This window comes from Vigna umbellata, chromosome 1 (assembly GCF_029865625.1).
Source record: "Vigna umbellata cultivar VRB3 chromosome 1, Vumbellata_1.0, whole genome shotgun sequence".
NCBI classification, from domain to species: domain Eukaryota; kingdom Viridiplantae; phylum Streptophyta; class Magnoliopsida; order Fabales; family Fabaceae; genus Vigna; species Vigna umbellata.
Window position 1 is genome coordinate 62,202,975 of NC_142165.1, and position 15,907 is coordinate 62,218,881.

General features: G+C 38.7%; 2 protein-coding genes and 1 pseudogene across 3 annotated transcripts; 1 reads left to right on the top strand and 2 right to left on the bottom strand.

Moving 5' to 3' along the window:
- Nucleotides 1-201: 201 nt before the first annotated feature.
- On the bottom strand, nt 202-15,627 carry LOC124822613 (uncharacterized). 2 transcript variants are annotated; one of them, XM_088104012.1, is made up of 7 exons: nt 15,429-15,627; nt 15,008-15,326; nt 14,637-14,851; nt 10,758-11,040; nt 10,589-10,674; nt 10,381-10,472; nt 202-1,213 (listed from the first exon to the last, which is right to left on the bottom strand). In XM_088104012.1, the coding sequence occupies exons 2-7, from the start codon at nt 15,305-15,307 to the stop codon at nt 966-968; spliced, it is 1,224 nt and encodes a 407-aa protein (XP_087960138.1). In that variant the 5' UTR covers nt 15,308-15,326; nt 15,429-15,627; the 3' UTR covers nt 202-965. The 2 variants fall into 2 exon arrangements, with proteins under 2 accessions (XP_087960138.1, XP_047150595.1); XM_047294639.2 differs by having other exon boundaries at nt 15,008-15,627.
- LOC148205993 (uncharacterized) lies at nt 1,221-6,387 on the top strand. The gene has a single exon (XM_088104011.1). It carries the CDS (start codon nt 3,394-3,396, stop codon nt 6,385-6,387), a length of 2,994 nt encoding a protein of 997 aa, XP_087960137.1. The 5' UTR covers nt 1,221-3,393.
- On the bottom strand, nt 6,402-10,374 carry LOC148205994 (uncharacterized; annotated as a pseudogene).
- Nucleotides 15,628-15,907: the final 280 nt, after the last annotated feature.

Here is a 15,907-nt window from a genome sequence, read left to right on the forward strand (position 1 = left end):
GAGAATTCCAATCTAAACATTATACTTTTTGGTTGCACCTAGTAACATAGCATGCACCTCACCGACTTCTGCTTCCCTGATGCTGTACTCTAATGCACCTTGCACAATTCTACAACATAGAAGCAAATTCGGTATGGCAAGAGGAATGCTATGTAACTCTGTGTGGCCAATTGATAATTTATTATACCAAATACTCCGCACTTTTAAAGCAAGGAATCTGAAAAATATTTTTCATACTGTTTCACAATACAACAACTAGTTCAGATTCACCAGTGTGAAAACTGATACCTACATGATTAATATCATGCGTTCTCTACAGATCATTCCACCAATATCGAGCTAATTATGAACATCTTTAAGTCTACAACAAGCTTACCCCAGTAGCTGTGGTAAGTCAAACAATTAAACACCGTAAGTCTAAAACTTACTTTAAAACAGTAGTGCACACTTACAGTACCATCTCTTCCATCACCAGAGCAATATCATGATCATCAGATATAGTGCCAAAATTGGGCCACGTAACACAGCAAAATCTTAGCATTTCACCCATTTTCTTCCATATCACACCATCTGTAAATATTTATCTCTAGAAATTAAGGGGATCTCTACCACTATTGAACCGAAAGGCTTGTACAGTTTGGCTTTATCCCACACATCCTTCCTGTTAACTAGTTCGCCATATTCTAGTTTCTCACTCATTTCATTAGAACCTTCCACTTATCTGATAGTTTTTCCTCCGTATTTCTTTTTCTTTTTCACTTAAGCAACCTCTAAGTTCATTGCTTGATATCGGCTTCATCTTTTGTACTGCTTAGGCATATCACAAGAATCCACAATTAGGCAGTCATCACGCCATCAAAACCTCTACAGATGGATAGTTTTTTATCAAGTTTGCTTTAAGCAATGAACAGAAATTAAGGCTCAATTTTAGCCAAAAGCAGGAATGCCAAGTCTTCTTATTCAGTTCATCTATGATAGGTGCCATGTGATTTAAAGAACTGAAAATCCGGGTGGTTAACCTGAACAAGCCTTAACCATTTATCCGCAGCCTGCAAGAAGGAACTCACTTGTTGAGTCTCACCAACTCCTTTTTTCATCCAAACAGACCCCTTTAACTTATAGGAAGCCATTGCAAAAGTAGGTATAGAAATCTTTGGTGCAGCATCTGTCTCACTGGGATAAACAAGTGTTGGAGCATGAGTACAATCACTTCCTGCAAAGTGTAATAAAAAGAAATTTTTTACAATAGTCAGTATTTCATCAAAGTGATCAAGCAGCAACTATTTCATGTTTCTGGGACAAAGCCCTGTGTTTGCAATAAGTTGATATAACATCAAACAGCAAGTTAAGTATTATTGCACAATAAGATTAAGCAGTAACTTCTGTTTTTCCATATATGCAATTTCAAATTGAGGGTAAATGACCATACATTAAGAGATTAAGACAACAAACGATACTAAAATTCTGTTAGCTTTATGCTGGGGAGGGACTATGGAAAGCATAATAGTCGCCACAACGATTGATGGTAAAATATTTGAGGAATAAAAATAACTTTTATGTGGTTATTTATTAATTTGGAAAAACCATACAATAGAATAGAGGAGAGATTTTGGAAGGCCTTCGAGAATAAAGAGTTCATATTGTCTATATTTAAGTAATCAGAGATATGTACAAGGGGGTAAAAAATAAGTGAGAAGTGAGAACACAGGGTGGGGTCAAAGCAAATTTCCTTTAACAATATATTTGCATCAGCTCAACTTGTTTTGACTTGCTGAATCTTGGATTTGCTTACTGAGTATTTCTAAGAACTAACAGTTTCTTTTGTAGATAATATAGTCCTAATTGGTATTATGGATGAGAAAAAAATCCATAAAATTAGACCTGTTCTATTACTGGACTAATCCAATACATTACAGATCCAAAAAACATGATTTAGAATTAAATCCAAATTTATATTTTGTTAAAAAAACTAGTTTAGATTTTTATAGATCCAAATCCATATTTTACAAAAAAAAAAATAGTTTGGATAGTTTTAAATCGGTTTGATTTGATACCAATTTCAAAACCAGTATTTAAAAAAAAAATTGAGAGTAAATCCAAAATAATTTAAAATTAAGAATAACAAATATGTTCATTGGAAATTTGATTCAACCTAATAATAGGTAATATGATATGATGAAAAAGTAATGATATTTAGTGCGAAACGTTTTCACATGAAACTCACTTGTATAGATGAATAAGCAGCACTTGTTTAAATAATATTAATAAAACATATATCAAACATGATTTGAGAACATATCCTCCAGGTGTATTTACCTAGTTCAATTTTATAATTATTAGCAATATGAAGATAAAAACATAGATACCAATAAAAGTAACTATGTATGTACAAATTCTTCGATTTAGTGCAAGATAAAAAAAAATAAAATTATTTTATATTTTATATTTTCATTATATGTTTTCTTTTTCCAACACTTAATAAGTGTATTCCATTTTCTTTCTATAAGAAAAACTTACACGAAAGCTGTTGAGCCATCCTAACTAAAAACATTTTTATGCTTAGGAAACATGCTTCTATAAATTTACCAAAACACAGTAACTGATATCACGTTTCAACACAGTAATATACCATTTGTCCTCATTAGGAAATGATGCGCACTCACACTGAAGACTCACCACTCGAGTGTATCAAATATTGTACCTAGCTATATAGGGAACATGTACCAAATATTAAAAAACACTGGTTTGGTTTTTAGATTATTTATTAATTACACAATTTATGAAATATGAAAAATTCCAACATTTTCATTCAAAAAAAATATTCTTGGAAAATATATAATAATTTTAAATGATTTTGGTTATAACACTGATACTGAAAAGAATACCAGTTTCAAAGTTGGTATCAAACTGATTTATAAACATTTAAACTAGTTTTGTTTAGAAAGGAAGATTTTGGATGTAAAATCCAAACCAATTATTTAAATTTGGATCTATAAAAGTCCAGAAAAATTTTGTACGGAAAATGGAATGTAAGTGATAGGAGATTATTAGTATATGAGAGGAGAAGGAGACGTTAGTTCTCTAACTGTTTTGACAGTTAGACAAGGGCGGGAATATGTGTATAAATGAGAGAGCGTTAGTTGGGGAAGGGATCTTTGGAACGTTGGTGTACATTGAACAGGACTGTTATTCCTGTTGGGGGAGGTTAGGCTCCCATTACTGTCCCTATTCTTGTATTCTTCTATTGTCTAATGATACCAGAGAGTATACAGAGTCTTGAATCAATTCTTGGTGTGTTAGAGTGAGAGTTGAATTAGGTTTCTTGATTGGAAACCTATCAATTTGGTCCGACCTGCCGGATCCGAATTGGGTGAGAAGTTACGCGACGTGAGAATGGTGAATGATAACGAGGCAAGATTGGAGGCCATTGAGATTACGATGGAGGGAATGAAGGCTGAATCAGCGGCGGTACGACGAGACCTACAGCAAATTATGAAGGCTTTGGGTACGCGTGGCAATCAAACGGAGGGAAGTTCGGATGACAGCTCGGTGAACGACAATCAACATCGAGTTGTGGGAGGAAACGAAAATGGAGGAACTGGCGATAGAGGGATGGAACAAAAACCTTGGCGGAAGAAGGTGGAGTTACCGACCTTCGAGGGAGAGGAGCCTCTTAGTTGGCTCAATAGAGCGGAGAGATTCTTTGACATCCAAAAGGTGACGAACGATGAGGACAAGGTGGAAGTTGCGTACGTAAGTATGGAGGGAAGCGCGGCGTATTGGTTCACTTTTTGGAAAGAAAAAGCAAGGAACCGTTTATGGGACGGTTTGAAGACGGCGATGATCAACCGTTTCGGCAGTGGGTGTAGGGGAACAATTTTTGAGAGATTGGCTACGTTGAGGCAGGAGGGTACGGTAGAAGAATTCGCTCGCAGTTTTGAGGTGTTGACGGCCCAGACTAGGGGTATACCTGAGGAGCAAGTACTTGGGTACTTCCTCGCTAGATTGCGAGAAGATGTGAAGGGTCAAGTGAGGATCCAGAACCCACCGGAATTAATGGAGGCGATACGGATTGCACGGGACGTGGAGGACGCGATAATGAGAGCACAGGGGAGTTACCTGGGTGGGGCCAAGATCAACCCATTCGGTTCACGATCGGGGGGCATTGTGACGCGATCGGACTCAAATAAACCTACGACAACCCAGAGTGGAAGAACAGAGGGTGGAGGACCAGTGAGAAGAGACGTGGTTACGACGAACACGTTGCCGAGAGGGAGCAGTACGAACGGGAGCGATAATCGAGGACGAACGGTGAGAACTTTGCCGTACCCGGAATTTCTAAAAAGGAAAGAAGAGGGGCGGTGTTTTAGATGCGGAGGTCCTTTCGCACCAGGACATCGGTGCTCAGAGAGGAGTTTGAGAGTGCTCTTGTTGGCGGAGGATGAGGAGGCAGAAGTTGATGAGGGAATTATCAACCTGGAGGAAAAGCCGATGGAGCTCTCGGCGTGTTCGGCAGAGGGGCTGACGTCCACGAAGACCCTGAAGTTGAAAGGCAGAATTGGTGACAGAGAGGTCGTAGTGTTGATCGACAGCGGTGCCAGTCACAACTACATGAGTAAAGGGTTGACGGAGGAGCTAAGGCTGCCAGTGGCAGATACACCGACATATTTAGTAAGCTTAGGCGATGGGTATAAAAAAATCACCCAGGGACGCTGTGAAAGAGTGACGGTGCAATTGGAGGGGGTCGAAGTGGAGGAGGAATTTTACGTGTTTGAGTTAGGAGGAGTTGACATGATTTTAGGTGTTGCATGGCTTGCAAAATTGGGAGAGGTGAGAACGAATTGGGGTAAAATGACGATGGAGTATCAAGTAGGAGATACGAAGATTCAGATAAAAGGCGATCCAACCTTAGGCCGCCAGCTGGTGAAACCAAAGAGCCTTTTGAAGGTAGTGGATGCTGAGTCATGGGCGGTGGTTTGGAATCTGTGCGTAGTGGAGACAGAGGAGACCCGTGAGTGGGGAGCTGATTTGACGGGAGAGCAGAAGCGTGAACTGGGGAACCTGCTACAAACGCACTATCGCGTATTCCGCGACATGCAAGGGCTGCCTCCGACACGTAGCAAGGAGCACCGCATTCAGGTGAAGGAAGCTGTTGATCCAATAAATGTACGCCCATACAGATATCCACATCTCATGAAAGGCGAGATTGAGCGTCAAGTAGAAGACATGCTTAAGGCGGGGATTATCAGACCCAGTTCGAGCCCATTCTCCAGTCCGGTCATCCTTGTGAAGAAGAAGGATGGGAGCTGGCGTTTTTGCGTGGATTATCGAGCTTTAAACAAAGCTACAGTCTCAGACAAATTTCCAATACCTGTGATTGAGGAATTACTGGACGAATTGAAGGTGGCACGATACTTTTCGAAGATCGATTTGAAGTCTGGTTACCACCAGATTAGAATGGAAGAAGGGGACGTGTACAAGACTGCGTTTCGAACGCATCAGGGCCATTTTGAGTTCCTTGTAATGCCCTTTGGTCTCATGAATGCACCGGCTACTTTCCAAAGCACTATGAACAGCTTGTTGCAGCCGTATCTCAGGAGGTGGGTGTTGGTGTTCTTTGATGACATCCTCGTTTACAGTCCAACGTGGGCCGATCATTTGGAGCAGTTGGGTATGGTGTTGCAACTGTTAGAGCAGAACGAATGGGTGGCAAATCAAAAGAAGTGTGAGTTCGGGAGAAGGAAGATTTGTTACCTGGGTCACCAAATTTCAAAACTGGGCGTTGAGATGGATAGCGAGAAGACGAAGGCAATCATGGAATGGGATGAGCCGATTCGTTCCAATGGTGAAACGCCTGTAGAAGCGGTGGCGCAAGATTTGATGACACGTGACGAAGCACTTAAGCAGCTGAGATTCCATTTAAACAGGGCCCAAGACTTAATGACACAGCAAGCTAACAAGAGAAGGAGGGAGGTGGACATAAAAGTGGACGATTGGGTTTATTTAAAGATCAGACCACACCGACAAGCTTCAATGCCAACTCGTCTTCATCCAAAGTTATCTGCACGGTACTTTGGTCCATTTCAAGTATTACTACAAGTGGGACAGGTGGCATTTAGACTCAAGCTACCAGAAACAGCCAGGATTCATTCGGTGTTCCACGTTTCCCAATTAAAGAAGGTCGTGGGGGATAAAAGGATCGAAAAGGAGTTGCCTGAAGAGTTGCAAGCAGAAGGACCGAGTTTCTGGCCAATAAGGGTCTTAGACAGGAGGCAAGTTCAGCAGGGCGAAGAGGTACTACACCAAGTTTTGGTGGAGTGGCAACAAGGGGGTGAAGAGGGAGCTACATGGAGATTATTAGTATATGAGAGGAGAAGGAGACGTTAGTTCTCTAACTGTTTTGACAGTTAGACAAGGGCGGGAATATGTGTATAAATGAGAGAGCGTTAGTTGGGGAAGGGATCTTTGGAACGTTGGTGTACATTGAACAGGACTGTTATTCCTGTTGGGGGAGGTTAGGCTCCCATTACTGTCCCTATTCTTGTATTCTTCTATTGTCTAATAATACCAGAGAGGTTATACAGAGTCTTGAATCAATTCTTGGTGTGTTAGAGTGAGAGTTGAATTAGGTTTCTTGATTGGAAACCTATCAGTAAGTTTAGAAAAAATTGGAGGCCATTATCACAAATTGCACATGTATCTTGCGCTCATCATTAAAAAAATGACAAATAGATAGATGGTGATGATTGAAGCAGGCTGAATGAAATAAAGCATCTCTAGTGTTATGTATGACTAAGAGGTATCCCTCAAGCTTAAGTGAAAATCATTCCATGCAGCTATAGGTCCTGTGATGTAGTATGGAATTGAGTGTTGGGCACTAAAACCATCGATGAGAGACTTACTGGAAAAAATAACAATGGGAATGGATGCAATAATAACTATTGTACGGAAAAACCCAGTAGTTCCCCTTATGAGTTTTGGGATGCCTGGAGAAGATTTGTAGGAGACCCAATAAGAAGTATAAAACAGATGGAAGGTAGCCTATTGCTAGAGGTAGAAAGAGGGTTTTTTAAAAAGAAAAACTAAGGGTGAAACCACCAAAAATAATGTAGAGTTAATAGGTTATTTAAAGAAATGATATACAGTAAAGTATTACGATATCAGTTGATCCGTATAGCTGACTCCATGAAAAAGGTATGGTAGTGGTGGACGTAGTCAAATTCAAATTGCAAAAAGAAATCCCTTAGTGTCATTCCTTGTCTATCAAATCATCCGTCATTAGAAGGCAAACAAAATATTTAGTTGCAGTCAGTTGCAGATTTGTACTCATTCTTTTTAGTTGCACAGTTGACAAATAGATGCAGTCAATTTCCATATAAATGTGTATCGAGAATTTCCAAAAGATACTATTCAAAGAAAGGCACATGTACTATGGTACTCTACATAAATAAGTACACGATAGCTAGCTTGAAATAGCAAAACAAGAAAGAACTAGCATAAGTAACCAATACCATGGGCATATCACATTTTAGCTAAAACATCAGCCATACTTGAATGCTAAGAAGAAAATTCAATGTGCAAAGCATCGAAGCCTATGAAAACAAGTTATTACTGAGTGGTACCGGACGTAGTCCCCTCAAACAAGGTCTCCAATTAGAGAATTATGGATGAAAAAAGAAGTGTTTTTCACAGTAGACCTTGCTGAAGGTGATCAACTAGGTTTCCAATAGGAGATTAGCTACAAACAAACACTGGTGGATTCTCCACACCAATGACATGGTATTAAAAAACCCTAAAACAACCTAGGTATTTTTAAATTGGTTTTGACACAATTTGACCAAAAATGGGAGAACAGCCACCTAACTAGTTAATAATAAGAATTATGATTAATAAACAATCTCTTTCTCTACCACCCCAGCCCATATTTTGTTTGTCAAAGTAAAAAAATATGTCACCCATCTTAAATTTAGAGTGTCTATTTCATTTCAAAAATACACATTCAGTAAGGACAAAAAAGAAGAGGAAAAGTAGTTAGGGATTGTTGAAGAGGGAAGAGTGGTTAGTTTATCTGTTAGGCAATTACAGGGGAAGTAAGGAGAGAAAGATTCATTCACACAATCAGAAAGTTTGTAAAGAAAGAGGAAACACTTGTAGGAGGATCTGTACTTCTATTCATGGATATTTAAGGTGTTTGGTTGTTCAGCAAAAATGGATGCTCATCATTTCAGTGCATATAATACTAGCTTTGCATCACATGTACATTTGGACATAAAAATGTGACAGTGTGTTAGGTTCCTGAGTTGGAGACCTAACTAAGACAACCCAATCACACACACAAACAAAAATTAACACTGTAAAAGGAATGAATTTTTGTATTGAAATTGAGAACAAAGTACACTCATAGCGTTAATGGAGGCCTAATCCCCCTCTTCTGGCCAATGTCCAGATTTACCAAATAATATTCAAAAACGGCAAGGCCCTTCTTTTGTTCGCTGGTCCACCTCTTCACAAAATCCATCCTTCTCTCCCAACCATTGATTCTTCCATCCACCTTTCCCTCCTCAGCCTTCATTCTAATTGTAAGCCCATTCGGCCAATTACTGAGAGATTGTTTGGGCTGTAAGACCATTCGGCCTTTGAATGTAACTGTAAGTCCGTTCGGCCAATGACTAAGAGACCGTTTTGAGTGTAAAACCGTTCGGCCTTTGACTATAACTATAAGACCGTTCGGTTCCTCCCGTCCTTTCCCGTTCAGATTCGACGGTTCTCTCCCCTTTGCTTCCGGACGTCCTCTTCCGTTCGGTTCCTTCAGTCCTCTCGGGTTCGCAGCTTGTAGTGCTAGCCCATTCGGTTCCAGCCGTCCGTTCTCGACCACTCGACCACTCTTGATCGACCTGGGCTATAGCGCTTGGCCTCTGACCGCTCCGTGACTCTCGATCGGACTGGGTTATAGCGATCGGCCACGGATCGTGTCACCTCACCACTCGTTCGTCCCCAAGACGACTTGTCTTCTATGGCCTCGGACCGCTCGGCCACTCCCGATCTGCATAGGTTATAGCACTTGTCCTATGACTGCTCGGCAACTCTCGATCGGCCTTGGTTATAGCTATTGGTCTCAGATCGTGTCACCTCACCTCTCGTTCGTCTCCCATATGAATCGTCTTCTATCCCGCTCCCTTTCCTTACCTTTTCGCCTCCCTGTACATACTCTTCAACCGTCCCCATCTGTTTCGATGCCGCCAAATGCTCAACAATGGTTCCAAACCTTATCACCAGGGCTTCCTTCAAGCCATCCCAGGAACGATTTTTGGCTTTCTCATTCCATGCTCTAAACCAGTAGCCAACGCTCCCCTCCATACTGACATCGGCTAGGCGCACCTTTTCCTCCTCCAATACCCTTCGTAACTCGAACAATTTCTTTGCACGATTGATCCAGCTCAGCGGATCAATCCCCTCGAAGACGGGTAGCGCCACCTGTTTCTGCCAGTTGTTTTACCCCTCAGTATGTTCGCCTTCCCTTCCTCCTTCGTCTTTCCGCCTCACCCTCTGATTCTCGTTGATGGACGCTTGGCCCCCATTTGCGTGTCCATCTTGGTTCCTGTTTCGTCCACCCAGCCTTTGCATTATTTCTTGTAAGTCTTGACGCATCGCGACCGTTTCTTGCCGTATTTCTTCCATATTTCTTCTGTATTCTGCCATGCTCCTTTCGCTGGTCCTCCTCTCCCAGGTATTGTCTATTCCTTCCATCACGATTATCCTCCCTTCGATTCTATTCTCCCAAGCGGTAGCTTGCCCACCGTCTTGCTCCGCCTTTAATTGGATCCGACAGCTTCTCGATCTAGCAATTCTCCTGTTGATACGACAGCGCTCTGCTTCTCGATTCGACAGGTCGGACCAATTTTTTAGGTTCCTGAGTTGGAGACCTAACTAAGACAACCCAATCACACACACAAACAAGAATTAACACTGTAAAAGGAATGGGTTTCTGTATTGAAATTGAGAACAAAGTACACTGATAGCGTTAATGGAGGCCTAATCCCCCTCTTCTGGCCAATGTCCAGATTTACAAAATAATATTCAAAAACTCCCCTCACAGAATTAGCAAAAGGCTTATTTATACTCTCTTTCTCCCCCTAATAGTCTAACAAACTTTCCCGCTCTTTACTTCTATCCTAAACCCATTACCCATTATACCCTGCCACCCCATATCCTAACACAGTGCATGCATTTGCACCAATCCAGACATGCACTTAACTGTTCAAGTTCCTTGTTAGCTTTTGGAAAACTTTCATTCCTCTTTTATGAGCTTTGTAACACATGGATAAAGCAGAATAAGAATTGCATTTACAGTCAAATATAGGCTTAAAGATCCATGATTACCTGTCAAGGGTGTATGGAGTTTATGGTATGTTAGAAAGCACCCATCTAAATCTTTTAAAGTTGGACCAGTGGGTATTCGATATATAGGATACCTAGAACATAACATTAAAATATGTTAATGGATGAAAAAAACAGTACTACGACATTAGATGAAGTTAATGTTGTGAAAAATAAAGAATGGGAAAGAAGTGATGACACATTAGATTACCATGCCACAGACATCCAACTGTCTGGTAATAAGTCACAGCTTCTCAATGACTTGAGAGCAGGATAATAGCGTGCAAGATCTTGTATCTGTCAAAATATTAAAAAGTATAAGGTCCATGGACCAGATTATGGGTAAATAAGCCACACATTAACTACGGATCAGTAATTGCCTTATCAGCCAATGGTTCCCGGCTATACGGAGGATGTTGTTCCAAATACTCAAAAAGTACATCTTGAGGATTCCCAGTTTCACTATCATCACTAGAAAATCCTTCTTGCACTGCACTGCGTTTGTTGTTTATAGATAATCTGTTCATTTGCAGTGAGACACCACCTGTTAGATATTGACTGCTTTGTTTTGTAAACTCAGTCCTTTTTCCATATTCATTGTCACTACTTTCATCACTACATGAATCTTTGTAGTAATCACCATCACTATCTTCACTGGTGTACCTAATAACATAAGAAATTAAGAAATTCATATCTGATTAGTTACAAGCTAAATAACAATAGTGCACACTCCCATAGCACTTGTAAGTTATAATTATATAACAAATTATGAAAATAGCAAAAGTCAATTAAATCTTTATTAGATTAACCACATAAAAGAAGCAGTAGCCAAAAAGAGAGAGTATAAATAAAAAAGTTTAATGCATATCAAATACATTGAGATCCATAATGATTCATTAATCCATCAAAAGTTAAAATCAATTGATGGTGGACTTATTTGGACAAGTTTCTCCATAAACCTTCTAAAAGAGAAAAATGAAAAGAAAAAATGAGCTTCTCCATTAGCTAAAAATAGCTTATGCACAAGTTAATAAGAATTTAGAGAAGCTATAAGAGAGTTTCTACGAATTAGCTTATCCATAAACTAGTTTTATATCTTATGAAATTAATTTCCTTTTATCTTCTTAATTTTCTCTCTCGAAGTGTTTAAAATTTAAAGTGTGTTGAGCTGTTATCAAATTGGCTTGGATCAGCTCGTCCAACTGGTTAGACCAAAACCTGTGTTGTTACTAGGTGGAACTAGTTAGGAGATTAGATGTGACTGGAATTAAACCTATGTGAACTGGCTGCTTTTCAACCAAACTTGTAAACCAGTGTTAGGAGATCCATTTTGGAAGAGCACTGAAGAAGGAGAAGAATTCAAAAATTGGTGTCAAAAGGACTCAAAGCTTGCTCTTTTGGATGAAGGACAGACATTGACCTCCAAACCAACGAAATATTTGTTGTACACGGTTTAACTTTTATAAACAATATTTGGATAATGTTGAATACTTTCAGAAATTACAATTAATGACTTACTGGATCGCCCAATGACCTAGTATTTTGACCAAGTCAATGACCGGTCAAGTTCTGATAACATTGTGTTGAGTAAGGACGAAAAATGAGGGAATGAAGACAAGAAAGTGAAATTTGACTAGATATAATACAAAGAAACATCTGACATCTAGATATATCACTCATCTGCAGTATATTTGTTCCATTTATCAAGGTTTCACTTCTACCAAGCTCAATTTAAAGAGATCTTTGAGGCAATACAAGTAATCATATTAAATATCTATCAAATAAACACCATATAAAAAATAACAGAACTCTCCATACTCCATAGTCTTAAATACCATGTTTCCAATTATCTCAGGCCTCAGAAAATTTTATTCACTCTTCCAACTGACAAATAGTCGTATTAAGACAGTAAAATATAAGTCTAACTCAGCCTCACAAAAATGGTTTGATAAGTTGAGGTTTGCACCTACTTATATACTATAATTTGGTTATATCTTTAATTATGTAGGATCTCCAACACATCCCTGAACATTGAGGACTTGACATCTCAAGTGTGGGACTAGGGAATAACTCAATAGCGGATAACATAATAAGTCCAACAAACTTGACTATGATAAAAGTGAAATTTCAATTTAACTCAATCCTATAAAACTTGTTTGGTAAAGTGAGATTTGCACCCACTTATATATTATAATTTGGTTATATTATTAGTCAACATGGGATCTCCAACACACCCCTTCATACTTAGGATTGAACATCTAGAGCGTGAAACTAGTGGGGAACATTGGTGAGGCGATAGACCCAACAAATTTGAATAAAATAAATTTGGAATGACTCTACTACCATAATAAGAAAATAGAATTTAAACCTAACTCAACCTCACAAAACCGATTAGACAAGATGAAGTTTTCATCCACTTATATACTATAATTTAGTCATATATTTAGTCCATGTGGGATCTCTAACACCAATTATCTCACCCCCACAAACATTTTATTCCCTCATCCAGCAGACTGCCTGATATTGTAACCTATCATCTCTAAATAATTAAAATACAAAACAAAACAAGAGATGCTGCAAAAACACAGCATATTAATAACAGAAACAATGTTTTGTGACTGTCAAACCACTTGACACATTAACTCGTCAATAAATTATTAGAGTACTGAATAGTTTCACACTTAAAGCTATCAAATCTAATTGTAAAGTAACTTTCTAATGTTATAACCCATAAAAAATGCCACATACAAATATGACTCTATTACAGCAAAAATCTGCATTTCATTAACAGCTTGGACATCAAATAATTCACTCAAAAGAAGGGAAGTGAACACAACAAGAACATATAATATTAGCAAAAGATGTCCTCATGAGTAATAAATAACTTGAAAATTTGTGAATAGAAATGCACAGGACCTATGATAATTAAAATTTTGCTGTGCACATAAAGCCCAGTACCCTCAGCAATTTTGTCCACATTATAACAAAACAGTCTAAAAGTAAAAGCGTGACAGCTGTTCACGAAGTATAACTTTAACAAGATCGGCGCTTTAAGGCACCATTTCAAATGCTTCCCCTCAAAAGTGGTTTAAAGTAGAATTTATGTTTTTCTGTGAGTAAAATCCGATAATTATATCATTTTATGCCTTCAATAATATGATCTATAAATTAAACCCTCAAGGCAAATCAAGAATAATGAATAAAATGTTATTCATTACTCTTTACAAGGAGGGGAAAGAGGCAGGATCAGAATTGGTGATTAAATTTATTTCAAAAATCATTGGAAGAGAAGGGAAAATTATAGTAAAGTGTTATGAAACAACAAAGTAAAATTATTATAGTTTATTTTTAAAGGCAATGCAATGCACAAGACACCCACCAAAGAGAAAAATTATTTCCATGATATGAGCCCACAATTTCACGCAACAAGTAACAAGGAGAAACGTTATCATCATTGCATCAAGGATCACACTTCACAGAATCAAATAATAGATTTGAACATTTTCTTTACAGATACCAAACAACTACTTCTATAAAAAGGAATAGTTACAAAAGCAAATTTTGATTGAAAACAGAGTAAAAACCAACTAATTTACTATTACAAACAGAAAATGACATCATCTTTCTCAATTCTACATTAAGAACCCCTGCAGTTTCACTCTCAATGAGAAGCATTTTACAAAGCCTAAGAACTATACTTGTATTGCTAATGCATTTACTTCTCAATTTATACTGCTGCCTTTCAACCGGAACCTAAAAAGCATACACATGTTTCCCTACTTCTTATATGGTTCATAATGAGAACTAAGAAATGGTTTCCAATTATTCTATATGCAATGCTTATTGCTTAATGTAATATTTACTTTCAACACTCGCTAAAATTGTTTTAAGCTAGATAGTGTACTCTTTCAACTTTCATTCTATGTGTTGCTCAGAAAGAGCACAACCAGGTCCAATTATGCGGTGTTTAGGCGTAAAAATGATTTTGGTCCACCGATGCTACATGAGCTAATGCAGAACCAGAAGATACGAAATCTGAGCATAAGAAGGGAAAAAAGGAGGTTGTGTGACATAAAAGCTTAACACCTTGTATCAATTGATTGCACAAACACAGACGCACACACGCATAAATATAAACAAACAAGTCTCAGAGAGATAACCAAAAAAGCAGCATCCATCCATAACTCTATTGTGTTTCCCGTGGTGAGTCTTGTCTTAAAGTTAGCAATTCTTATCAGCACGTGAAATGGTAATAATACCTAGGCTTTGCACTTGGCTTCTCAGCAGATTGACCATAGAGTTGAATAGCAGACAAATACGGAACATAATACTGAACAACAGATTCACTTTGATCGAGGACCAAAGGCACTCCAGCTCCATACGCACTCCACTCCTTAAAAGATTCCCAGAGATCATTCAGGGAAAAGTAAGACTGATACTCCACATCGCAAAATTTCCAACCTCTCATCGTTGTCTACATCCACAATACAATCAAATTTGAGTTTCAAATAAACCACATCAAAACATAACAAGAATTCCGAGAATAACTAAGCATAAAACATTCGCAACAACTGTCTCAACATCTCAAAAAAAATAAATAAGAAAAGTGAATTGAGAAATTAAGATCAACCTTGGAGAAATACTGAGCCGGAACTAACGGCATCGTGGAGTCCAAGAACCTATCGATATTACTAACAGACTCTACAGACGGAGAAAGAGTTGGATTCAATGATTGGTTGAGATTGCTATTGCTATTTCGATTCTCAGACACATCAAGTTTGCTCTTCGAAGTTAAATCGGCGTTTTCAAGTTCGCCATTCTTGGCTCTCTGGCCTTGTTTGCGCTGATTCTGGTTCTTCCTCGCCTTCACCGGAATGTAAAAGCGATCCTCGCCGCGAACCCCGCCAAATTGCAGTGCAGTTCCCAGCATTTTCCAATCGTTATCAGAACTGTGTTTCCCTCCGTTTGCACGCGGAGAAAACGGAGGAAAGTATCGAATGAGAAAATTCGTTATCGCAGAGGAACAACAAAGAAAGGGAGAAGAAGAGTACCGAATCGGAATCGGAATCGGAATCGAAATTAGATGACGAAGAAAAGAAAGAGGTCGAAAGGAAAGGAGAGGCTGAAGGCAAAGGGAAGGGAAGATGACGAGAGAGAGAAGAAAAACTACCACACTCTCTTTACAACGAAAACAGAGAGAGAGAGGAACGAGTGCATAGCAGGGTTGGTGGAGATTCTGTCATTTTCCGTTTTCCTGGGGTTTTTAACTAATTCTTTGAAATTTTGGGGTGTTGTTGAATTAGTTGGACTTTATGCAAGAGACTGAAAGAGTCTTCGTTATTATCATCACTTGAATATTTGAATGTCGATAAATTAAAATAATCGCAGAATTTGGACACGTGTAATCTGTGGGACCACTCTTGATGACCTTACATTGCTGCTAACTCTTCATTGACTAGTGTTTTTTGTTTGGCTCAACCCCTACGGATGAATACCACCTGCCTCTCAATATAAATCTAAATAAAATTAT